The sequence below is a fragment of the Pygoscelis adeliae genome, unplaced genomic scaffold (assembly GCF_000699105.1).
Source record: "Pygoscelis adeliae isolate BGI_AS28 unplaced genomic scaffold, ASM69910v1 Scaffold3, whole genome shotgun sequence".
Taxonomy (NCBI): Eukaryota; Metazoa; Chordata; class Aves; order Sphenisciformes; family Spheniscidae; genus Pygoscelis; species Pygoscelis adeliae.
The window spans coordinates 502,484-528,404 of NW_008824446.1; the positions used below are offsets into that span (position 1 = coordinate 502,484).

The window sequence follows — 25,921 nt, forward strand, 5'->3', positions numbered from 1 at the left end:
TAGCTGTACTGTAAAGACTCCTATAGAAAATGTTAAAAGTCAGGACCCTATATATATAGGAGATGTTAACCAACACCACACAAATAACATCAACTCCTTCTAACAGAAAGGAAAAAATGTTTGGGAATAAGCAAAGAAAAGACCAAATGTAACCGCCTTCTCTTCCTTGTCAATCTCATGTACGTTTTCCTGTTGAGATTTTCCCAGGCATGAGAAGGGTGAATCGGTCTGCGCAAAAGACAGAAAAAAAATTTGCAAAGGGAAGCCCATGTAGCAGGCAGACAGGCAAATAGTAAAATGGTAATGATAATGGCCAGAGGCTGAGGGCTTCCCTTTTGATCATGTCAGCAAAACAGCGGTTCCAAACAGGCTGGTGGCTTTTATTCACAAGCGGTCCATATGCAGTGGGCATTGAGAAGCCTGGAAGCAGAGTCTGAAAATTCTTGTCTTTTCAGTCCTTTTTCTACACAGGGAATCCGATGGAAAATTATTTTTCTGGGACATGCACAACCTTCTGTCCTTACTTCCTAACACAAATTTTCTCAAATGCACAGTTCGTCCAGTCTCCCAACCTCTAACTTCAGTTAGGATATAACACCTCGAAGGCAGGTTACAGTCCTACCCTCTCTTCATTTCCCTCACAGTAGTTGCTGTTCAGTGGATCATCTTGTTTCATGTTCTGAAACAAGATTCTAAGTTATTTGGCACAACTAAAATGTTAGGAATGCTCATAAAACTGAGAAATCCATTGTAAAACATCCAGCCAAACTACAACGCTTTGATGGTACAGCGATCAAAATAGAAATTGAAAAGCACATCTTAGCTCTGAATACGCTAAATTTTCTTGGCAGTTTGATATAGCAAAAGAATAAAATGGAAGAAAACCAGACAAATTATTTTGTGGGAAGGATTAAATTATAAATCACATCCTTGTACTTTTGTAAGCTCCTAGGTTACAAATAGAAAAACAAAGTCACAGAGAAGGAAAACGACAGAATTAACCCAACGGCATGCCTATGAGAAGGATCCAGGAGTCCTATACTAGCTATACAGCTAAAACATTTACAGAAAGCAATAAATAAAACCGAAAAACAATATCCCCGAAAAGCAATATCCCCATATTCTCAAACATGGCCACTAACATTTAACATGTTTTAAAAGAATATGTCAGTATCAGAAGACATCAGACACAAACTATCAAGTAAACCTTCAGATCTTTTATTAATAAGCAAACTTGGTATATGCTCAGTTGTGGGAAGCAGGAACTTTGGTTTATACAAAACCAAGCAATTTTAGTTCAGTAGCTGACACCACAGTCTCTTTTATTTCAAGCATAGCACATTGGTTTTAGTATCTGCCATCCTCTACTTAGAAACAGAAAACGCATATAAATACAACCCAGTATCTGTATTTCTACACAGGGAAAATGAGAAGAAGCAGGCTAGGAGTGATGTAGACAAAATTAAAACCTCTCCACTGAGGGAGATTGCCTAAAGATACCTGCTGAGGTATTAAATTATCAATCACATTAAAAATTCTTAAGACTATCCACAGACCTGATGATTTTTATAGTACAGAAGAAAAAGGCATTGCAATGGTGAAGAGACACTTTGCTGACAATGAAAAAGTTGGTGAAACATGGAATTCTCCGTGTGTGCATACATAGTAAGTCTGTATCTACGCCTTTTATTTCAGCTAATACCATGCTTCAAAGCTATTCAAAAATGGTTTTAAGTTTAAAGTGCTTTTTGAGATTTCTTTTTTGCCCTTGAGCACAGTGACACTTTGAAGATATCATCAGTTAAAATTCTAAACAGGCTTCAAAGGTAGTACAAGATGCAAAAGAGTTCCATAAACAACAATCCTGCAGCTCAGGGAGTCCTTCAATGAAATTCAAGTCCATTCTCCAACTTCACAAGAAGAATGACCTTCACAAAATGTCACTGCTAGCAGGCAATGTGATTATTAAAAATGTATAGACTAAGCAACAAAATCTGAAAGGGCAGAAAGGCCAAACAGCAGTACAGTCCTCAACAGAAGTTTCTTAAAATAACTTGTTTCAAATATATACGCTTATATTTATTACTGCAGGCAGACTTCTACAAACAGGGGAATGCTTCCTGGTTTCATACTTGCAGCCTGACTGGATGGATGTAACCAAAAAAGGCTGCTGCTAAGTAAACAACTTTTACAGTGACATCTGCTCTTGAAATCAGCCACTGGGAAGTCCACTCTTGGGATGTCCTCAAATAACACAACTTAAAACATGCAGTGTGCAGGAACTGAAATCACCATCACATTGGGAAGCACACTCTTAATTAGCTATGCATATATGAATGAAATTAGCGGTGCTACAGTGATTTGCAGATACTTTGTGTCTGTCTGTAACAACTCTTTGTTTCACCTAACAATGTACCAAAGTGCTGGTGGCCAGGTTTTCTAATACTTCTTTCAGGTTTGAAAGAAGGGTGGAAGAGAGATGGCAAAACTAGATTTTCATCTGTGTCCAGCTCAGGAGTTAACCGTCTGGTACCAACATCTACCTGCATGCAAACTATTAAAGAATTAGTGACTCAACACCTTCACGTTTTACCAGTATTCTAGCAAGGCTGAATTAAGATTGTTAAACTTTGTTTCATGGGCAATTTTTTCTTGGCAGTCTCACCATCAGCCAGCTTTTGCCTGCTGCAGGGGTCCATAGCGTTGGCACACAGTGAATCACAACTCAAGGCTGTTGCCCCTGGCTCTCTTACAACAGCGATGACGACACTACTATGTGGGCAGAAGCAGGAAAAATGATGAGGAGATTTCATTCAAAGCTGTCACACTGATACCTTCATCAGGACTGAAGCTATACACTGATTTCTCAAACCTGAGACTGAAGACTATATAAAAAGTAGGTGGACAATACTGCATAAAATACTAAAATGACAGCAAGGAAGTGTCCCCAGTTTCTCCCACATAAGGTGGTAGTGCAAAGAAGACAGATGCATACAAGATGGAGGTGGAAGGGAAGGGTTCCACAGCAGTGGAAGCATTTGAAGGTAAAGGCGAGAGTTCAGGAGAGAGAGAAATGCAGAAAGGCCAGTTTGGAGGTTACAAAGAAAGGAGAGGTCTGTATTTAGATGGGAGAAGGGAATGTGGGAAGAGGGAAGCCTAAGTAGAAAGGAAGAATTGCTGAGAGGAAGTCCAAGCAGCAGGATTGTCAGAAGGGCAGGGATGAGAGTAGAGCAAGGGCAAGTGAATGAAGCGAGTGGGATGGAAATAAGACTGCACAAGGTGGCTTGGATGGACAGTACATGAGGGAGAAACTCAGGAGAAGCAAAAAGGAAGACAGGACATGATAGAAGTGTCAGGCTGTGGGGAAACTAGGGAGAGAGACAATGGGACTGAAATAAAACAGTAGTTTCTACTCCAGAGAGGAGACGTAGAGACTAACAAATAAATAATTATTTCATGGAACACTTCAGAACTTACTAAGAATGTCTATGAGAGCAGTTCTTCTTATATTTCATTACTATATGAATAAATGCAATTTATTTTAAAACACATTTTTTATTGTTTTCAAAGTGCTTTTTATTGGAGTTAGGGCATTATGTTCCCAAACCAACTGATATATTTTTAGAGATCTTTGACGTAGTTGTGGTTGCTTAACAGATGGCTTGCTGCCAATTGGTTTCACAGAGTTCTCTGCTGCTTCACTGCCTTTCTTTGCCTCCATATAAATTAAGTTAGTTCAGTTCCTAACCTGTGGAAGCCCTCCCAGGCAGCTTCTGGAGGATATACCCACTGCAGACTGATTTAATTAAAGGACCTAGGACTACTCTTCTTGACATGTTCAGAAATTCCTTATTTTTGTCTTTCAGGTATTAAACATAGCAAAGTTTGACCTCTTAATAGTAAATAATGACCTGAGACATTTCATATACTTTTCAGCAGTTTTGGGACAGTAATATGGTTTTATCTCTTCAACTAAAATGCAAATATGAGACTGAGAAGTCATAATAAATTCAATTAAATTAAGATGACCAAGACTGCCTCCATTGAAAATATTATTTCTGTTGAAAAAGTTCAAATCTATGACTCTGCACAGCATATCATAAAGCTATTTATGCAAATTAATGGACAAATTTGCAGATAATTTATATTTAACAGACTATAGAATTAGCATAGATAACGTTTTATTACCTATTTGAGCTTGCTGTTGAAAGCAGAAGTCTTGGAAGGGCCTAACCAAAGAAATACCTATACACCCTCTGCAACAGAGCTCACAGACCACAGTCAAACTTCAGAAGACTGCACAAAGAACTATGGAGACAGATCAGTCAAATACGCAACAAAAATGTCAGTCACATCTGTCAACCAGTTGTGTAAGAAGTGTATACTTCAGCAACAAAAATTGCACCTCTCAGCTTGGATACAAGATACCTTCTTCAAGGTTATTCAGTATACCTCTGCTGGAGATAACGTGTGCCTGTAATTTCTGTTCACAAGTCAACTGTTCCAGCTTATTCCCTACTTCCCTACTCTTATTTTGCAGGGGAGAGAATAGAGCTTACATGGAGCTAGACTGATTAGAGCTTCTCGCCCAAAAATCACTTATCTATTTCTTCTCTTAGTACAATAAGAAACACAGGTTGCAGTAGTTGGTTTCTTTCAATGGACTGAAACGTTTTTGGATAAGGATCAGTTTTGAGTCACTCATTCTCACCATCATGCTGTCTTTCCTTGAATTGTTCTTATTCCCTGCCCCCAATAACCTGTGTGATGATATTGTGTCTTTTTTATGGATGGAAGGCTTGACAGAAACTGTGCTCTCTGATGTTCTCTCAATGATGTTCTCTGATAAAACCGATCATATATGCTATTGCTGCAAAGCAACCAAAATCAAGCAGATTTGTAAAAGTCTTTCAACTTGCCATCAAAGTTAATAACTTCCTACCAATACAGTGGCCCTAACACATCATTGGGGTGCTTGCAGCCAGAGATACACCATGCAATGGCTGTCCTTTCACATGTATGCAATCACAATTATCATTGACTTCTCGATGTCAAAGTAGTTGTCACAGATCCATGTAAGTCAAGAATGGCCTGCATCCAGAGGGCAATGAATAGCTGCTTCTGGACAGGGTGGATCCCAGAAGTAGGTGTTTGCTGTCATTCGAGAGTTTTTTACAGATTCACACCCATACCAATGAACCTGGCCACATGCACCTTAAAAGTAATAGCCTGACAGTCATTGTTTCCTTAACAATAAGTTACCCATGAGTGCTAATGATGTGGGCCTGTAAAAACCCATCAACTGTTTTATAGTCCCAGAGTAGTGGAGAATAACTGACGTAAGGCTACAGTAAGCACTAATCACTATGTTTGGGCTCACAGGATGGACTGGTGGTGGCTAGCTAGACATCAGGCCAGTGCTGCCCCTGATGCGTGTGTTTGCTCCTCCTCATGAAGTGGAGGCTTCTGTCAATTTTACTGTACAGTAAGAAACTCAGCTTGAGTCTGGTGAGTCTCCACTTTGATGTTCCTGTTGGGTCTTCTTGATGTTAAATGCTGCTATGTGTGTCAGACACACACAGACACATACTGAGAGCTCTCCCAGGCTCTAATTATAGAATTATTTTACATAAAGTAAAATGAAACATGTCTAAACATATTAGGGTAGCTTACTCTGTCGCCTTTCCCTCTTATCAATGGTGAGCTTGGTACATCTTCCTCCAATAACTGACCTGATTACATGTTCTTTTTCTTCTTCTTCTCCCAACTCAAATCTACAAACAGCCAAAGGTGGATGAAACCCTGATTAATGTAGCCAACTAAAAATGAACTCTACAAACTGGTGTATCTGCACGCACCAATAACGCATTTCCACTGACAATAATTCTGCAGCACAAGAATGCCGATTTGAAGTTTGCTTGCACTCTCAGCATATTTGCAGTGACTCTGCTGCCACCAAGACCCCAAACATCAAAGAATGACCCTACAGAATTTATCTGAGTGAGGAATGAAAGTGTCACAGTGTTAGATTAAATTAAATACAGATTCTGTTTTCTCTGTTTCGCCCCATATCCATGATTCCCTCTGCCTGCAACTTGCCCCCTCCAAATTCCCTCACTCTCCTCACTGGGATCCATCATACCATTTATTGTAACCTAATGCGTATGGCCTGAGACTCAGAGGCCAGGAGCTAATTCAGTGTCCTTCTTGTTTATAAACTGGTATCAGCAAACGATTATATCATTACAATTCCACTGTGTATATGACCATAAAAAGCAACTGGCTGGTAGAGGTACCTCTGACAATACTCAATGACTTATGCATGACCAAGCCATGAATATACTTAATTTTTAATAGTTCGACTCCAATGACAGTTATTGGGGAAGATGCTTCACATTTTTATACACAATAAAGAAGCTGAAAATTTAAATGACTATACTAGAGAAAGCAACATTGTGGAATTTGTAACTTGTTCCTGCACCTCAGTAGGTTTGTATCTAAGTTTTGAGCTAAACCTGGTTGCGTTTGATCTACATAACTTCATAGATCAGTGATTTGCCTGCCCCATTTATGTAATAGAAATGTTAATGAAATTGATGCATCTGGGCAACCAAACCATATGCATCTTCTAAATATCACTTCTAATATATATTGTTAATAATAATAATAATTTTTAATCCTGATTGCTAAACAAAGTTTTAAGATAGTAAATGTGTATAAAATATTTATGCCATACAAACTGATCTTATTTTTATGATACTGCCCACCCCCATACATTGTCATAAAAACAATAGAACAATGATTTTTAGAAACAGTTAACCAAACAAAGAAAACGCTTACTAAATGCTTTTCTGCACTATGAGGAATGCATTTAGGCTCTATGAAGATGTACGCAGGCCACCAGATGCAGTATGTTACAGCTGTATAATGGTGTGTGTTAAGCCAGTGTCAAAAGGCAGAGTATTTGCAAAGGGGGAGAGGTTAGGAGGATTAGCTTGTTAAATCAACAACTGGAAAGAAGCCACTGCACCTGCTTTCAAAGAAGGGTCAGGTGCCTACTTCCTTTTTTAGTCCTCTTTTTCATGTGCAAACTGCTGTGCTTCCCACTTCAGGTCCACTTCATCTAAGAATGAATCCCTTGCTATTCAATAAAAGTAGTACAGCTGAAGACTTGGTGGTAAAGGTAGTGACACCATTCTGCTATTACAAAACCACTGTTAAAATTTTATCTATTAATCATTATTATTCTTTTAAGTTTTCCCTCAGTTACTTCAAACTGCTTTCCATTTAATATAAAATGTAAAAATCTATGCAATCCATCACAACTTTTGCAAAATTCTTTAAAAATTGAAGTGGAACAAAACCTGAGAAGTGAAAAATTTTGTTCTCTGCAAATCACACAGCAGAAATGAGAGAAATGAGCATCAATAAGAATATCTACAATATCTCAATAAAAGCATCAATAAGAATTCTACAATTAATGCAACTGACAATGTAATGAGCTTTAACTAACAGTATAACAACTAGGGAGCACTGTCTCATAAAAAAACCACCCTGTATAGTGCTTCTGGTTATGTGTACTATCTTCTAGACTATATATCTGTACCAAAGGGGAGTCAGGGTACAGTTAGCTTCATTTCATACAAAACTAGTGCCAAAATTGGATTCTTTATGTGTGTGTGTGTGAAGTATATTAAGCAATGAAATCTATAACTACATAAGAGAAACAAACCTGTCTCTTTTGCTTAATTGTGATATTAGCATCACAGGAAGAGAATAGACCCTATTCTTCAGTGATCCTCATCAGTACACAAAGAATGAGGCCACCAGGTAGAAACGTACGCTGCTTTCTCTTAAGAACTTGCCCATTCCCTTGGGCAGTGAAAGAACCAGAAGTTTTTACTTGCAATTTCACTTCTCTAAATAAATAATTTTGCAATGCTTTTGCTACTGAGATTGAGATGTGGGACTCCTTTTGAGAATGTTGTCTGTTGTTTCCTATCATTTGCTACCTTCTGCCAAGAACAAATATTGCATATGAAATATTTGTACTTCCGAAACTCCAGTCAGTTTCTGCCACAGGTAAAGTAGCACCTCCAAACAATTTCAGATCTCAAATCATCAGTGTTGAAGATTAAAAAAAAAAATCCTTCCTAAAATACACTACAAAGGATGGACTACTGAGTGATAATTTTTCAAGAATATACCACGACAATACAAGAATTACAAGAAGTACTTTACGTTCTCTTAAGATTCCCTTACACAGTATCTTTACTCCCCAAGTAAATGATAAAGCATGTCTAATAACAACAGCTCTAAAGTACTTCTGCCATAACCTAAATACTCATAGAAAGGATTCTTCAGTGAGATCCAGTGATGCAATTCGTGTGTTCAGAGTCTGAACAGTTGTCGATTTAGGTACATGTGAATGATGCACTCATTGGAACTGAACAACAGATTTTGAAAGCCAAAGTGACCTACTGTGCATTCTGTCAAACAATTTCCTATACAGGATTATTTAACTCCTGGCACAAATCACATTTTTTTTTCCTCCAAGATTCTCATGGAAACAATTGGATGAAGAGGTTTCTCAAAGAGAAGATGGAAAGTACTTTGTTGAGACTGCTGCAGCACAGAGCACTGAAACAGAAGACAGCAGAACTCCTAATCTACACTGAATGAGGAATATTAAATATATCAAGTTTACTTTTTCCTCTGGAATTTGATTTTACTATTTAATTAATTGTTTACAATACTTAATAATAATAGTTAACAATATAACAAAATTCAGTGTAAAATATTTTCCCTTTATTTCACTGTTCCCAAGATCTTTTCTATACACATTTCTGTATCCAAAACACCAGTTTCTTCCAGTTTTAGAAGACATTACAGTATCTTTCATGCCCTAGCTAAAAGCAGTTCAATCATTTATTGGCACTCCTTAGCTGCAACAGAGTGATGCTTTCACATTAATGCAACTTTGCATTGTATAGACAAATTCTGTCAGTTTACTTCCTAACTGCCCAACTCTTAACTTCGGAACCCTGAAGTTCTTATAATGTAGGCACCTTTTCATTAATATAGATATAGCAACATAGGTATATAAGCACCTCCCCTCACATACACTTCTGCTGTGCTTGAAGCAGCAGACCATGTTGTGCAGAAAAATCTTTTTGCTTTTTAATAAAATTCACTCTGTGCCTGAACTTCTTCAGCAGATTGATTTTTATACTAGCAGTCTGTAAGCAGACCACTGAGAAATAAATACATCTGGTAAGGCAGAAGAGATTCTTAGATAGGCACAGGCAACTAGTTCTTCCTCTGTGTACTTAAAACGTACACAGGACTGGACTCTTGCAATAAATGCTAAGCAGCTCACTACCACAGCAATGGTAGCGATTCAGAGAACAGCAGCTATCATAACTCTAAGCAGATTAACTTCAGTAAGAAAATCAGACAGCAGTATTTCTATATGATGTATATGGATAATGAAAGACTAATTCAGAGTAACATAGAAATCAGATCCACCTAAGGTGAGCTGCCTAATACTATGTGTCTGATTAAAAGAGTTAAATAAAAAAATCCTCATTTTAAAAAAGCTAGCAAGGAAAAGAAACAAAGACACAAAATATTTCTGGGGAAAATATTAAGCTGTCTTAACAATGTGACAAGCTACTAATTGAGAAAAACCCACAAGTTCCAGCTAGGTTAGTAAATTCATCTTTGCTATGCTTAAAAAAGTCAAAAGAAAACTCTACTGTTACAGACTCCCTCTTGTCTGCAAAAAGCGATGATGAGTTAATAGCAGCTTCTCATTAAGATGCTGCAGGAAACAAAATCCCTAGGAGACAAAGACATCTAAAAAGAACTTTGTGCCTTTCTCTGTTCTTCTCATCCCAGGAACCACCAATGCTGAACAATAGAAATCAGTAAAACTTCCATAAATTGTAGAAGAGTTTGAAAGGACTGTTGTTTTAGGCCTTGCTGTTCATGGATTAATTCCGTATACTACTGGATACATAAGCACTATTTGGTTTGAAAGAAAGAACTGGTCACCTCGTAGAAAGAAGCAGCGATAACACAATCATTTTTCACTCTTGAAAAGGGAGCTATAGTCCAAAAACTCAGACAAAAAAAATGGTGCAATGTGTATGTTTCATTCAGCTTTGAAATCCGCAAAATCTGCCACTTGAGTGATGTACATGATTGCAACACTACATAAAATAAAGCTTATTTCATGAAGTCTATCTACAGTCTATCTGCAAAAAGATTAAAAGAAAAAGCATAATTAAGGTGTACAAATATTTCCTGAAAGCAAACAGCGAGGGTGGAAAAGATTATTTAGTGTTGCTGTGATGTACTAAGAGAGCAGTAAAGGACTAATCGAACAGAAGTTTAGGTGCAGTCTCAGATAACATTTCCGAACCATGACATCTATCTGACTTCATCAAACTCCCAAGTGAAGTGAAAGAAGCTCCAGCAAATTCAGAATCTAAAACCTGGCTGGGCAGAACAACAGAAAAAAGTACTGGGGTGAACAATTCTGCAGCAGTCATTGAAGGATGGATGACTGGGTCCTCTTCCATGTATAAACTCAGTGAATATATCAGTTTAATTTACTAAGGAAGTTCACTAACTTTAAGCCATGAATATTATCTTAACAAGGAAGTAGTTAAAAGTGCATCATAACCATGTAAACACCTTTTCCTAGCCTGTACTCTAAAGGACATTTTAAGAAAAGGGAACCCAGAGGATTGAATGTTTAAATCTTCCCAAATATATTCAACAGAATAAAAGAAAAAATCATGGGTTACAAATTGCGATGCTCAGAAGTAATCACATAAAACCAGTATTGTCTTGCTTCTTACATCCACTTTGTGTATCTATCTCCCCATTTTTCCGACAAAAGCTATTTACCCACTAAGTAAAGAGGTAACAGTAGAGAGACGCTGGAACTTAATCAGTATCAATATACATTCAGCAAATTTTTACATGAGTTGTGACAGCAAAAGCGTTCATCACTGATGACAATGCATGAACCAAAAGGCATATATGTTCATTGGCATAACACATCATCTGAAGCATTCTTAACTAAAATTAAACATAATTTTTTTCAAGCTGGATCCAGAAGCAACATACAGACATGATAAAATCTGAATTCCAAGTTGATATGAGTCAGTGTCAGACACATTATTCTTAAAAGAATGGAAAACTTCAACTGAAACTGAAAGCAGTGATTAAGTGGATCAGGGCAGTGGAACACCTGGAAATCCCAAGGGTAACAAAATAATTATATACCTATCTTTCTCTTTGAGAGCAAAAGACCTGTATTAGTTAGGAATTTGTTTTCTTTTCAGAAACAACTGAAGAAATTAGCTGCTTAGATGCTACAATGCTGACTTGGATTGAAAGGATACCTTTAGAAAACAGAAAAGAATAAAGAAAGCAAACTGTAAAAAATTTAATGGAATTTAAATAGTGCATTGAAGTGAGAAGAGGATATATGAAAAACACTCTCCTGACAAATAATTTGTAGGATTTAGACATAGCAGTTCAGGAAATGACTATTAGAAATGTAACAAGTTTTTTTATCAGAGATAATAAGGATGGAAGAGAGTCTAACAAGAGGAAATAAAACTGAGATACAATTAGGCTGATAACAGGAAATTTAGTTATCCTGGAAAGGGAAACTCTATAAGCTGGGAAGACTGGTAACTCTTCATGACTATTCTAGAAGCTAATTTTTTGTTGAGAAGTGCACAGGATAGACTAAAGAATACCTTAATAAAAACCAACCAAAAAAAAACCCAAACAAAAAAAGTTTAAAAAAAAAAAAAGACAAAATAATGTTGTATTTCATTGTTCCGGGGATTTGATAGATATGATGTTATTCCCAGGGCTTTGTGTGCAAATTTTTTTTTTTTTTAACTGATTAAAATATTTGTACCATAAGTTCATCACTGCAGATGGAAGACCGATTTACTTGGATATTTTACAGTGAAGCTGCCTGAGGCAGCACTGCATCAATTCTCCAGCAGGCATAATTTTCAACTTAGAAAATTCCATACATTCAAGAAAAAGCATTGTGTTTATTTTCCTTGAGTTTCCATTGAGTTTCTAATGCTTTTCCCCATTTTGTTTGAAGTTTATATAACCTGCATGTTATTTGAAAACTAACCATTTTTCTGAGGTAATATTAATTGTTAAAAAACTATATTAAAAATAACTAAAGTGATACACGGAAAAATGACTTATGGTTCTTGGGATAAGAAATGAGTTCTAGCAGCATCCTGCAGCCCTGCAGTGCTAGAGTGAATATTCCTCCTCCCTTCCAGCATCTGATGTCACTTCTGAAACAACAGTCTAGGGAAGCAGCAAAGTAACACTGGGAGTTGAAGCTTGGAGAAAGAGAATTGCCGCTGAGATCTGTTCTTGTCACCAGACCCCTCAACAGCGTGAAGCTGGTGGGAAGTGAGAGACTGCCAGCCTACTGCCTTTTAAGAGTTCACAAGTTGAGGAAAAAAAATGCCTGGAGAAGCAAGGAAGGGTTGGAAAGGCTGGGGAGAGAGAGGACAAGAGAGCCTAGGATACCGTAAGGGAGTAAAGGCAGACGTTCGTGTCCTCCAGTTCCTTGGAGCAGGATACAAGTATACCAGATTTCTACAGACTAATGTGAAAACTAGGAGAAGGTTCCCGCTGGCTCTTACTCGGAACACTGTCTGCTGTACTGAGAGCCATCCTCCACAGGGGCAAGCTGGTGTCGGGAGCAGGGGAGCAAGGTGCTCTCCCACAGCGTCTCTCTCTGATTTCACAGCTGGTCTCACACAGGTGATAGAGCTACTGACTCAAGGGATGCTGCTCTGCCTCTACCGTTAGACATGATTTCGCATATTTAGGGTATCTCTGAAGATAGCAAAAGTAGTAATATTAAATCTGGAGAGATTAAAAGCTAAAGTTAAAAGAATATTGCAATTATTTTAAGCGTAGGAAGACTTTATTATGAAATTACGACAGGGTTCGTTATGACAGAATGTTCTCTCTGGTTCCTAGTTTGTACTGGATTCAAAAGCGTAATTAAAACCACAAGCACTCATGATAAGCTAGAAACTGTGGCAGAGTTAGGAAAAGAGAGGTCAAGTGAGTTGAATTAAAGAAAAGAGGCAGGAATTCCTGCTTCTTACTCTAAGCTACGACAATGATCTATTCCCTTACCATAGACCTTACAGATGCAGTCAAGTCCTTGTTCTTAATCTGCGAGAGAGTGACAAAAGGTTTCTGTAAACTGGCAATTGACCATTCTCCCAGTACAGAAAGAGTAGGAAGCAGCAACTACGACACACTGCGGTTTGGTAATACTGTACTGATCCAGTGGCTTCTTTAGATTAGCTGCAACCTTGTGTTTTAAATTAAGAGATCTGTAAAATTTCTTATTTAGCTCCTTTGATCCACTGTGCTTACTGAACATAGCTCTACATTCAAACCTTAACCTTTCTGAGCCTCAGCAACAGATTGTTTATTTCCCTGTTATTACCTACCTTCCATGGATTCTGAGAATTACCGTAGGTTATATTAGTGATGTGTTTTAGCACTTAATTACTACTGAATTTAATACTGAATGCAGTATTACTGAACAGTAATACACCTATCAAATGAAGTGATGGAAGCAAAGACTAAACACAATTCAGCTTCCTTTTTTTTTATTTTTTTGTAAGGAGGGAAAGGGTTTTGAGCGGTTCTATGAAAAGGCTGGATGCTGGTACTGAGATCAGTTTTTGGCTGGTATGTCGAACTGAATCACATCATGAAGGAGCCAGACAATTTTTTTTCCCCATTCCTTACAATTCTTCTTAATTTTTTTCAGACTGGTGCATATTTAGAAAGAAAATCTAGGCAGGTGGGCAGGACAATATGATAGAAATGCCAGGCATAAAAGCAAGTGGACAGGACAGCAAAAGAGCAAGTATCAGTGAGTAAGCAGACTCAAAGAGCAGCAAGGGGACACTATAATCAAGAAGCAGGTGAAAAGGCAGGAGGAAAACGCCAGACATTCAGCAAGTCGGTAAAGCAGTACCAAGCAGTCAAGCAGCAGAAGAGCAATTCCGCAAAGTCAGCAGATGTGCTCAGCAGCAAGGTGATGCCAGGCACTCGGAGCGGGAGACAGGGCAGCAGAAGGCCAATGCCCAGGTGCAATCAGATCGAAAGGACAATAAGGAGGAGATACATGCCGTTCAACAGATGGACAGGGCAGTAGGTAGTCAGTGTCAAGCAATTAGCTGGTCAAGAGGTAATGCCAGACAGTCAGGCAAAGGGCCAAGATTTCAGGAGGACGCAGCCAGCAGGTAGAGAGAATAAGAGAGTAGTGAATGCCAGGCAGTCCCCAGACAGGCAAGGCAGCAAAAGACCAAAGCCCATGAATGATCAGATGCAACTGTCAGCAAGGACAAAACATAAGCCTGCCAACCAATTGACAGGGCAGCAGGGTGGCAGTGCTTTTTCAGTAACTTAGGATACCATGAGTGAAACAGTCCCAAGAATCTAAATGCTCACCCTCTGCTAATATCATTAGATCACAGTGAACCATGAAAATCCACAGGAGAATAGCACACAAATGGAAACAGCAGATGAGTCTGACCCTAGCACTTGGGGAGGCCATGGGACCTTCCTATAAAACAAAAATATGAGAATCCACAAGAAAATCAAACAAATGGGAAAAATGTGTCTAAAAACTGTTTCTGATGATGATTAAAAAAGCAAAAAAATACTAGCAAAGAATTAGTTTGGAAATGATTGGGTGGGATTGAAGATGTTGCTTACCCCTCTCTGGAGCCCACATAATGGGAATGTTGGGAATTTCTGCAGCAGAAAAACAGAAGAGAAAAGGGATTTCTGACTCCCAGTTCAAGGAAAGCATGTCAGTTTAGGACTGGGTAACCTCTTTGGGCAAAAAATAAGAATTCAGCTGAATCTTTGCCCATCCCCAGATACATGCCTTTATTGAGGTTTGTGAAAAACTTAAGAAGCGCACATCACTTTCATCTCATGACATCCCACCCTTATTCCCCAAAACCACACTTACCTCTAGCACAAGATGTATAAGAGGGGAAAGGGGATGGTCTTGTGAGCTCATTCCCATATCCACTGCAAAATAACTTGTGAAGATGAACAGGAGTACCCATTAGCCACTGCCGGCCATTTGTGAGATAAACTGAAGAACTCATTAACTGTTACTCATCACTAGTGTAGGCTGGTGTTTGAATCTGGCTTAGATACACTCACACTCTAATGAAAAGAATTAGTCTCACAAGTCTTGTGGGGTAACCCTCTTCTATGGCAAGAGTTGCAAAAGTACGAAACTTATCAACACCTTTCTTTTACCTTGAATCTCCTCTTCTCTTTAACTTAAGCACTCATTTATCATGGTTTTTTTTTTAAACAAATTAAACCATGTTTCAGAAATCTTAGCTGCTGCTCTATTTCAGAAACACTAATGAACTCTGGAATGTAAGAACTGAGAAAATCCCAGCAGTAATAAAATTCAGTAATTTAACTCATCTGTCACTTCAGTCGTGAGTCTTTTTATTCAGTAAGTATCTTCCTAGTAACTAAAGGTCAACCATCCAGGATTCAAACTTCACTATTTCTGTCCTCTTATAAGTCCACATTGTATGTGTACTTATCTGCCTGCACACTAACTTCTTGTTGGTAACACTGAAAACCTTCATCTCACTTTGGTAAGGCAAAAATATGCAACAAGAAGCCAACTCTTCCCTCTCCTGCAAACTATAGAGAACCTTAGACGCAATACAGGAATCATTAGTTCTGCTGTGCACTGATGAATTAGGGTTCGGAAAGGTTGCAGAGACAGAATCCATATGAATTTGCCATGTACTCATACGCAACAAAGCTTTTAAGGAATGCAGTAGTAATAGGCTAAGCTGACAGAACATTATTTATACTGATCCTCTGGGTATCATCCACCCATTTTCCTAGCTGAGCAAGGCACAGGAATAATAGAGGCTGATATAACTTCAAATTTAGAAATTGGGGTCATAGAACAGGAATTTCTTCCATATCCAAACCTTCCTGTATCAAACACTACTATCTGGGCTTAGAACAGAATGACAGGAAATTTAGGCAGAGGAGACCAAGTGATTTCCATCATATGATTAGTAATGGCATAAACCAGCCAGAGATAGCATACATTGACTGAACCAGAGTAGATATTAATACTATAGAGTACGATGTACTTAGAGCATGCATTAGCAGTTTTATCAAATCCTGTGATTTTGTGGCCAGCAGCAACTACAGTTGGCTGTACCACATCAAGAACAAAATTGCTAGCACCTTCTCTCCAAAGGGAGGTCTTTCAAGGCTCAGTGAAAATGAACTATGACAAACTGATCTCAGCAAACCGTAAGAAAATGTTTATTTGTGGAAGAAAAGATGGACTTTTTAAATCTAGTGAAAGTTTAAATGTCAATAATAAATAATCAACAGTAGATTATGCACCTCGCTATTAATTTGGGTATTCTCATTACAAAATAATTGGGAAAAAGAATATATGCAGGAAGTGACGAGAAGCTAAAATATCTGTGAATGGTCTAAATTAAGGTTAAAAAGTAATTATTTTCTTCTCCATAACTGATAAGACTTTCATGCCTGAGTGTGACAATAGTAATTTTGGTTTTCTATTCTGGTACTTATACTGAGTTAACATTTTGCTAAAGATTCACTGCTCCACGTGGTAGCAATTAGCAGAAGCGGGCAAAGGACCAGTTATAATCCTAAGAATAACTGCTGAAGCCAGCTGCTTTCCAAGACTCTTCTAGCTCCTTTCCACTTAGTGGCTGGAAGCGCTCCTACACAGCAGGCAAGGAGCAAATGAGAAATTCTCTATTCTTTAATAAGTATTAGTTTTAATGATCAACTATTTGAATAGTGAGTCATTTTGCTACTCTGGTGCGCTTATGTCAAAAGGACCAACTCAGTCAATTTTTGATACATCTTAAATCCAAACTAGAATTTGCCCTCTAGTTACCATTTCTTCAAGCTGCCTTCACAGAGAAGTCTTCCTAACGTGTCTATACATTTTTTTGTTAATTTTCTCTGTATTAAGCTTTTATTAAACCCTTTGTAATAGACCATGACCAGAAAAAAATGACACATTAAGGGCAAGAATGCATAATTACAGGCCTGACAATGTTTTCAAGATTATTTTGCCTTAACCTGATGTTTAATTTTGTTCAGTTCCCTATTATCTGCTGTGAAGAGATGTTTTAATGGAAACTATTTTTAGAAATGCCTAAAAGGAAAAAATTCCCAAAGTTCCAAATTTAAAATTTCATCATGCAGAAGTCCGATGGCAGGCATATTTTTCTCCCCCAGTTACAGAAAGGACTGCAAGATCTACCCACTGTTAATACTGCTACACTGCTAATAGGAGCCAAGCCAGTTAATTTAAACTAACAGAGAGATGTCCATATGAGCTGTGGTCCCTACCGTTTTCCCATGTGAAAACATTGCTAAAAGGCATCAGTAATGCCAAGAAGAGGGGAACCCTTCTCTTTACCCCCATAAAAAGTAAATTATAATCATATTGTTGTTCTGAGTGTATTTTTGAAAGTATTTGGGATCACTGGGATATGAACCATTTGTGCACCCACAGGATATGCTGAGTCTTCTTCCAACTTCCATTCTGAAATTACCTTGGAATAAAAAACGGAATTGCAAACTTTAAGATAAAAAAAGTGAGATTTCCTGCTCGTTACTGTGGCTTTGCTTCTCATTCTATGAAACATTCAAATCCCTTACTGCTGTTTTACTACTGTTTTCTTCTTTTCAACAGAGCTTGCAAATATTTCATCCATGTTTGAAAGACAGAAAACAGAACTTCTATTTGCTATTTGAGAGTATTAAGGAAAGCTAAAAGAAAGCAAATAAAAGTTGATCTTCAAACGGGCAAAAATACCCAACTGTTTAACAGGAATTCTATTAGTATTATCTTTAGGATATGATGGTCAGATGACTTGACACAGAAGGTTAACACATTAGTTAAATAATGTAAAAGATTGTTTTATTTTTTATTTTTATAAATTACTAATATTTATTATTATAAATTAATTTTATAAATTATTATTTATTTTTAATCCTCAGCCAATATTCTCAGAGTTTTGCATTTTCAAAAAAGAGACAGAGAAGCAATTCACATAATCCTTTTGGACGCAGGAAACAAAATTGCTCATTGATTAATTTCAGGATCCATTTGATTCAAACTATCTTCTCATTTAACATATACAGAATGTAAGGCTAGAATCTAGTTTGGCCTTCCGCACAGGACGACTCATTAAATATCATCCATGACTGCTGTAAGGAGTGCAAGATAACTTGAGTTTCGTAAGACATCTCTCCCACAATCAATCACTTTTGATTTGACAGGACTAAAACGGAGAATACAGCTGCTCTTTAGGGAATCTGTTTGTGTGATTAATCTCTCATTGTTAAACAAATAAACAAACCCAAACACATAAAAACCTTCCATTATGATGATTTTCTTATTTGACTTTTCTGGCTTGAGCTTCCTATCACCAGCTATTGTTACAATTCCCTCTAGCAGGCTAAGAAAGCTGTTGGTATCTTACATTATTATTTCCCAAAGAAAACACAGTATTTTAATAATAGTAATACAGTATATACCTTACATTATTATTTCCCACAGAAAGCACAGGTAAAAACCAAGTTATTTCCCAGTGTTCTTTATGATAAACTAAACAGAGTTGTGTAACTCTCACAGAAAGACTCTCTCCTAGCCATCATATAATTTTTTGACCTTTTTCTATATCCACTGTGACATTTGAAACTTTTTTAAAAGGGAGTGTTAGAAAAATATGCAGCTTTCCATTTTAGACATGTCAATCCCATATACAGAGACAAAAGTATCCTCTGTATTCATATTCCTTTTTTTTTTCCCCACCACCTTCATACTTGTCTATGTCGGGAAATCTAGACAGAAACAAGTTGAGACACATACATCCTTTCAATCCGGTATCTCAGCTGGATACACAGACAAGGAAACACGTTCAAAACTGCTGTTAATATAGCAGAATATCAAGAATTTACCAAAATCCGTTATTTATCAAAATTAGCATTCTTCAGGAATGATCTCTCTGCATATATTTCCTCCTTCCTTTGGGTTTTTGTTTTGGTTGGGGGCTTGGGGTGGGGCGAGGGCCCTCTTTTCTTTTTTGTGTAACCTCTGATAGTTGAGCAAATGGAGCTGAAATGGGATCTGGCTTCCTTCCCTCTCACATTTCTCACTATAGCTGTCCTGGCAGCTCACAGGTGTTTCCATGCAGTAACTGCAGTTGATGATAGCACAACCAAGCTTTTCAGTGATGCTGGCATGTTATCAAGTTTTCCTGAGAAACTCAAACAAGAGAAGAGAAAGCGCACCTTCGTAAGTCAGCTAAATCAGAATTTCCCAAGACACAGGTCCTTCTGTAACCTGACGGTGTGCTGTGTAGTGCAAATAATCTCCGTAATGCTGCTTCTTGAAGAAACTCGTAATAGCTGTTTAGTGAAGTGTTCTGCAACTAAATATATCAATTCTGCTATAATAACATGCCTTCCAAATATGAGAATTAAAATCTAATTATAGAATTTTTAATTAAATGAAGAAGGCACATAAATATATTTGGATTTTTATAACACCAAATACAGCGTTTCAAAGAGTAAATTTTATTGAAAAATTAAAGCAGAATGGATAAAGACCTAATCATATAAGCTAGGAGCTGTCTGGAGTGCTAAGAAAAAGGGAATGGTACCTTATAGAGTTGCTGATAAACTTCTAACAGCGTAGCACAGAATTTGGAAGGAGTATGTCACAGAGCAGTCTATTCCATTTAAGCATATTTGTTGCCTAGATGCACCTGGCAAGGTTTCATAATTCAGACCCTTTAGGAGCACGCTGGATTGGAAACACAGTTTTCTAAGAAATATGGAGAACAATAGTTCTCGAAAGGTCTGATGGCAAGTAACAGGATCAGACATCATACGTACACGGCACACTTCATTACACAATAGCTCTATACAGAAATCAAACTTAACGGGGAGTGAGACCTCCATTAAGAGATATGGAAAACTACAGTCTTAAAATAGACTACAAAAATAAATGCTGAAAAAGGTTATTAAATTGGAGGGTACCTTGAATATTGAAAGGTGAAAAACTGAAACAACAGCCTGGGTAATTAGAGGTTGTACAATTTCATAGTATTCCTACCACAAAATGACTAACGTCCCATGTGAGATGAAGACTTCATTCCTCCTCACTATGGAGCCATCCTGAAGTGACAGTTTGTAAAAAGAAAATTAGTTTCTTTTGGGCCCAGTGACAACACTAAGATGTTTTTGGTATGGCACTAAGAGGAGTTGAATATTGCTGAAGAACAGAAGTACTCCCACATCCACAATGAACAATACTAGAAATCCTGCCCCTCTCGAAAGGCACTATTTGAACGAGGGAGGACGAAAAACCTATGTATTATTTCTAGTTTAAATTATTGCCTATTAAATGGAAGTTGTTATTTGAAATGTCCTAGTGGATTTGGGTTAAACTGGAGGGAATACGTGTTGCTGTAGGAGTATGGCTATAACATGACATACCCTGTTGTGTCACAAGCATTTTACTTCATTAACAAAGTTGAAGGAAAAGCAAACAAACAGACAGAACACGTGAAAATTATAAATCATAGAGATTTGGAGGTTTGTCAACACTACTTGGGACAGAGAAATGGAAGGATACAGACATTAAAATAGTCTGTAGAAATAAAATGGAATTTGAAGAAAAATTCACACTAAATTCTAAGGAGAAACCTGGGAAACAGCAATAGTGAAAGATACCTTAGGGAACTGGGAAAAGCCAGGTGATAGAAAATTTGCAGTTGACAATGATTATAAAAATGCTGCTGCAATTTTGAATTGAACATAAAAAGACTTTATATCACAGCAGAATAGAGAATTTCTTCTCTCCAGACATGGCTTTTGTGTGGCTAGGTTTGGAGTATTTTCTTCACCTTCAGCACGCTTTTTTCAGAAAAATGCTGACAAATAGGAGGGAGTTCCAGAGAACAACGATTTCTTTTCATGGACTGGAGAACGTCGATGAAAGAATAAACAAATATGCACATATTGTCAGATTAAATGAAAACAAGTACGTGTCTAAATAAATTTAAAACCAGTCTATAAATGTTGAAGAATATAATCAGCAAGAACCAAAAGAGCATTCATAATTTTTCCAGAGCATTGGAAAAGGAGGAAGACTGTAAGGAAACATCTGTCTGGTTTTACACGATGGAAAAGAGCTCTTCTCTGCTTCTTCTAAAGCCTTATCTTAAAATTTCAGGGCTGACAATTATCTGCAGCATGGCTGAACTAGCTGTGAATACACAGTGACACAGCTCAAGGCTTTGTTGGGAGGCAAACAAGACTTGCAAGCCACACTAGAGACGAAGGATAAGAAAAGAGCTAGAAGACTCTGTTGGGGCAGACAAGTGAATTTTTTGGATGTACAATTTTGCAAAAGAATAAATGTAAAAATAGAGAAGACAGAAGATAGAAAACTGTGCAGAGCACCTGTATACATGACATTTTTCCTTTCTCCCTTGCACTGACCAACAGCAATAAAGAAAATACTTTTCTATACCAAAGGATACCTAGTGATAGATAAAAACGCTGTGACATTATTCTTTGGCCATATGTAAAGCCCTGATCTCTGCCCAGCAACAAACACTTTTTAAATCAACCAGCTGACTGTATGAGCATTTCCAGTATGGATTTAAGCACTACCCCCATAAATTACAGGCAAAATAAGATAGAAAAAAAAAAAGTGTTTGTATCTACAAAATTAAGCCTACTCTTTGGCTTTAGTCCAAATACGAACTACCATCAACTGCCGTAATAGATGAAGAAGTGCAGCATTCACTAATAACATCTACAAAACAGTTTCCTTCAAATTCAGCCATCCATTGGGTGAATTTTGGGTTTTAAATATCCACATGCATTTCATCACTTCTAGTAACACAGATAAGAAGGCGAAGGATATTCACGCTGCTTAATTCAATTGACCCTCACCCCTCAAAATGTGAATTATAGTAACTAATTCAAAAGCTTCTCCCCACCCACTGACTAGACTGAGGCTATAAATTTAGGGACCAGAGATAGGTAAGGAAAATCAGATATTGTGAATACCCGCAAAATAATCTATTCCATTATAAGAAAAAAAGTCATTACACATCATTGAAACAACTGCAATAACCGGGTATGATTCCAATATAGTCTTCAAAAGGCAAAGTGAGTGGGGAAACTGAGTAATTTTTTCTGAAACTTAATCATAAATTTCTGAAGTTTCAAGAAGTTATTTTTAATAGACACATTATGCTAGGCACTTAATTTCAATTTAATCAATAATTACAAAATTCAATTAACATTAATTCTTGGGACTGTAAATACTCTCAGGAACTAACTTTATCTTGTACAGTATAATAGCAATTATGTATCTATGCTCAGAAAAGAAAGCAGAAAAATGTGTTTTCTAATCAAAAGTACAGGAGGATTAAGGAGAAGCAGGACTGAATCATTCCACCTGAAATATGACCTGAGGGACTACTCTCCCTACTCTCAGGAAAAATGCTAAAATGTCTTCCAGTATCAGATTCAATTATTACCAGTTTTAAAATCATGTCTTAAAGATGACAACTCAATAGCATAATGTCATGATCACATCATTTCATTACCAGTTCAGTAATGAGAGGAGAGCATGCTGGACAAACACCATACATGGAAGAGATTAAAACCATTTCCTATATCAATGCAAGTTTTCCTGAAGGCTTGCTATTGCACATTTCATGTTGACATAATGAATTTTCCATTTTGAATTGGCTCTCTCATTGACCCAAAAGACATAAAATATGGGGCCAAAGCTTATGCTTCTTCATACATTTTTGTTATGACACATACTGGCAAAATAATTTTCTTCCCTTAAAAACATTTGTTTGAATGAATGATCTAATAAACCCTAGCATAAGAACAAACCTTATCATTGCCACTTTGTAATAAAAACTGGGATTCAATCTCTCCACTGTGATTTAAGTTTAGTCTTGTAAGTTCATCCAACTTAAATGAGTGAAAAGTGAGTAAATACTGTCCTCTATAAATTCTTTTTAAGCATGGGAATAATTCGACAGTCAGAACACTTAATTCTGTTATAACCTACCGAAGTCTTGCATACCTATTATGTTTAGAAACAAGGCATTTTTTCCTTCAGTACAAGTTATTAATGATTTTTATATCAATGTGTTTTTATTATATAGTCTAAAGACACTTCAACAACTCAGATAATTTTTAAAATGGCTCACTGTAACATCCAAACTAGTAAAATAAATCATCACCAACTGTCTTAAATGATTAGTTTGAGTAACAGCAATGAAGCAATGTAAGGAAAATACTAGGTGTTTATGTGCAGAGTTCTCATTTGTTTATTTCTTGTCCCAAATGCTGCTTGAGAATCTGTGGCTAATTTTTGGCACTGACTGCGATGCTTCCTCTGGCACTACCGCCTAGGCTTGACCTGCATAAAGGTAACAAATCAGGAAAACTGAAGCAGAAATTCAGCCCTCCTTTTATCCAGTGCTGGGAATAAAACCTTCAAAACCATTAAGTAAGGTTGCAAGTAAGAGACCAATTCAGCCAACACTTTTCACTTTTGCATTGCTTTAGCACAGTGAATCATCTGCAAATTCAGTTTCACTAGCTAGCACACTGTGGTCATCTTATACTATTCCCATTTTCTGATACACAGACCCTTAGGTTTCTAGTATAAATCTAAAAACATCAGAGGTAATGTACAGGAGGATTTTCTTTACATGTTTGTTTAGTTACATAAATGTTATACAATATATTAAAAAATATTTTTAGATTCCTAATGGGAAAAAAGTTAAACTGCAGCCATGGTTGACAGAACACATTTGTAAGTAAAAAGCATTGTAGGCATGTTATAATGAACTCAAATCAACTATAAGTTGAAAGTCTAAGCAATTGAAAACTTGTATGAGTACTTAAGAGAAATCTAAATATGTTAAATTATGGAAATAAACACTTCAGGCACTCAATCTTAATTCTGCCCTTTAGTGAACATAAGCAAACCAAAAAAAGTATGTGATTTTAAAAGTTCATATTAATCTAATTTGGAACCATAAATACCAAAATAATTCAACAGCAATCACACGGTCATTTCATATTACAACTCATGGCCATGAGGTTAAGTTTCCTTTTTTTTTCCCTTACCTTAGCTCCTTCTAAGTGGAATGTAACCAGATTTCCTGTGCAACATTTACTGGTGCAGGTTACCTCCATCTCTGTGCCTGTTTAGCTTTTTTTGACAATGTGGTGTCAAGCAAAGCAATAGCAGCTTTGCACAGAATTTTTTCCCCCTACTATCTGCCTCTCACACTCTAACCTATAATGCAGTAGTTACCAATGCAGTAGCCTGCAAGGGAGAATTAAGTGATCTCTCTTATCCCACTTTTCCTTGCGCAGGACACAACAAAAGCCACACAAGTTTTTGCTTAGCAATGTTGTACTGCAGTGCTTGCGAAAATTATGCCAAAAAGCCATTAGCATTTCGTTTTGTAAGGGGACTGGAAATCCATTATACTATGCCACATTTTAGTTTGAAAATCGTTTTGGGTCAGAACCCAAGGTCAGAGTAATTCTCTTGCGCTATATTCCCTATTGCTTTTTCTGCTTCGAAGTTGTGCATCACTTGGCCTGTCCAGAGCTACTGCAAAGTGAAGTTACAGAGGAAATTTCAAAAAAATATCACCCCCCTCCCCCAGACTCATGCATTTCTACACCAAAGGGCAGATTTTTCTTATTCCAGGACTATCTCACCTCTGGAGTGACATCTCGTGGTGCAAACCCTGTTCCTCCAGTTGTTAAAATCAAATTAAGTTCCTTTTCATCACACCAATCTATCAGCGTCTCCTGAAAGAGAACATGAATCCTGTCAGATCTAACAAGTAACATGTGGGATACAGTTATCTCAGAAAACACCTGAAGACTTGAAATGTCTTAAAAACAGACACACACAATAAATATACGGAATTGTAAAATCACTCATGGCTTTTCATATAAAGATTTTAAACCACTATTTATAACCAACATATGACAGAATAATTCAAGTACCCATCATAATATTTTTGGAAATGGAAATTGAAATTTTGTTCTCCATCTCTTGAACGGAAAACAAGAATTGACAGTTATTCATTTATATCACTATTTATTTTGATTTTGAAATACAAATATAATGCTTTGACACCTGTTCATAGAGCATGTGTATTTAATTGAGATTATATGGTTGATTCTATTTACAGTAACTTTGGTTTCTGTGCTCCACTTTTTAACAGCCTGGAAAAAGCAAGAACCACATATTTGTAAGCTTATCTACTAAAAGATGCAATGATACACCTGATGCAACAACACAAAACATTATCTATAATCATCTTTTCTACATTCCCTACAACATCTCAGTAGGACTGTGTATACCAATTCCAAGGCTGGACTAAGAAAGCTTAATAAATCTGTCATGTATATTCAATGATTCACAATACTGGAGAACTCGTGATACCAGAGAAGTGTTTAATTTGATTTGCATTCATTTTTTAAATGACATTTTAAACTAGTTTTCAAATAGTGATGAAAATATGACATAAGCAGAAAATTTATTTAGTCTCAATTGATTATATCACTTATCCTTCATACTCTACAGTAGGCTTGCACAGCAGCAGAATGTCTGCTTGGAGCTCAAAATTAGCTGTGGTACATGAAGCACAGTCATGTATTACACAGTAAAGTATCCACCTGCAGAAAT

The 25,921-nt window shown here is 37.0% G+C and overlaps 1 protein-coding gene across 1 annotated transcript in view; it reads right to left on the reverse strand.

The window, feature by feature from the left end:
• GPHN (gephyrin) overlaps positions 1-25,921 on the reverse strand; it is a 211,087-nt gene that overhangs the window by 122,273 nt on the left and 62,893 nt on the right. The window contains exon 4 of the mRNA XM_009321000.1: positions 24,943-25,035. Coding sequence (XP_009319275.1) covers positions 24,943-25,035 — 93 coding nt within the window. The remainder of the gene's footprint in view (positions 1-24,942; positions 25,036-25,921) is intronic.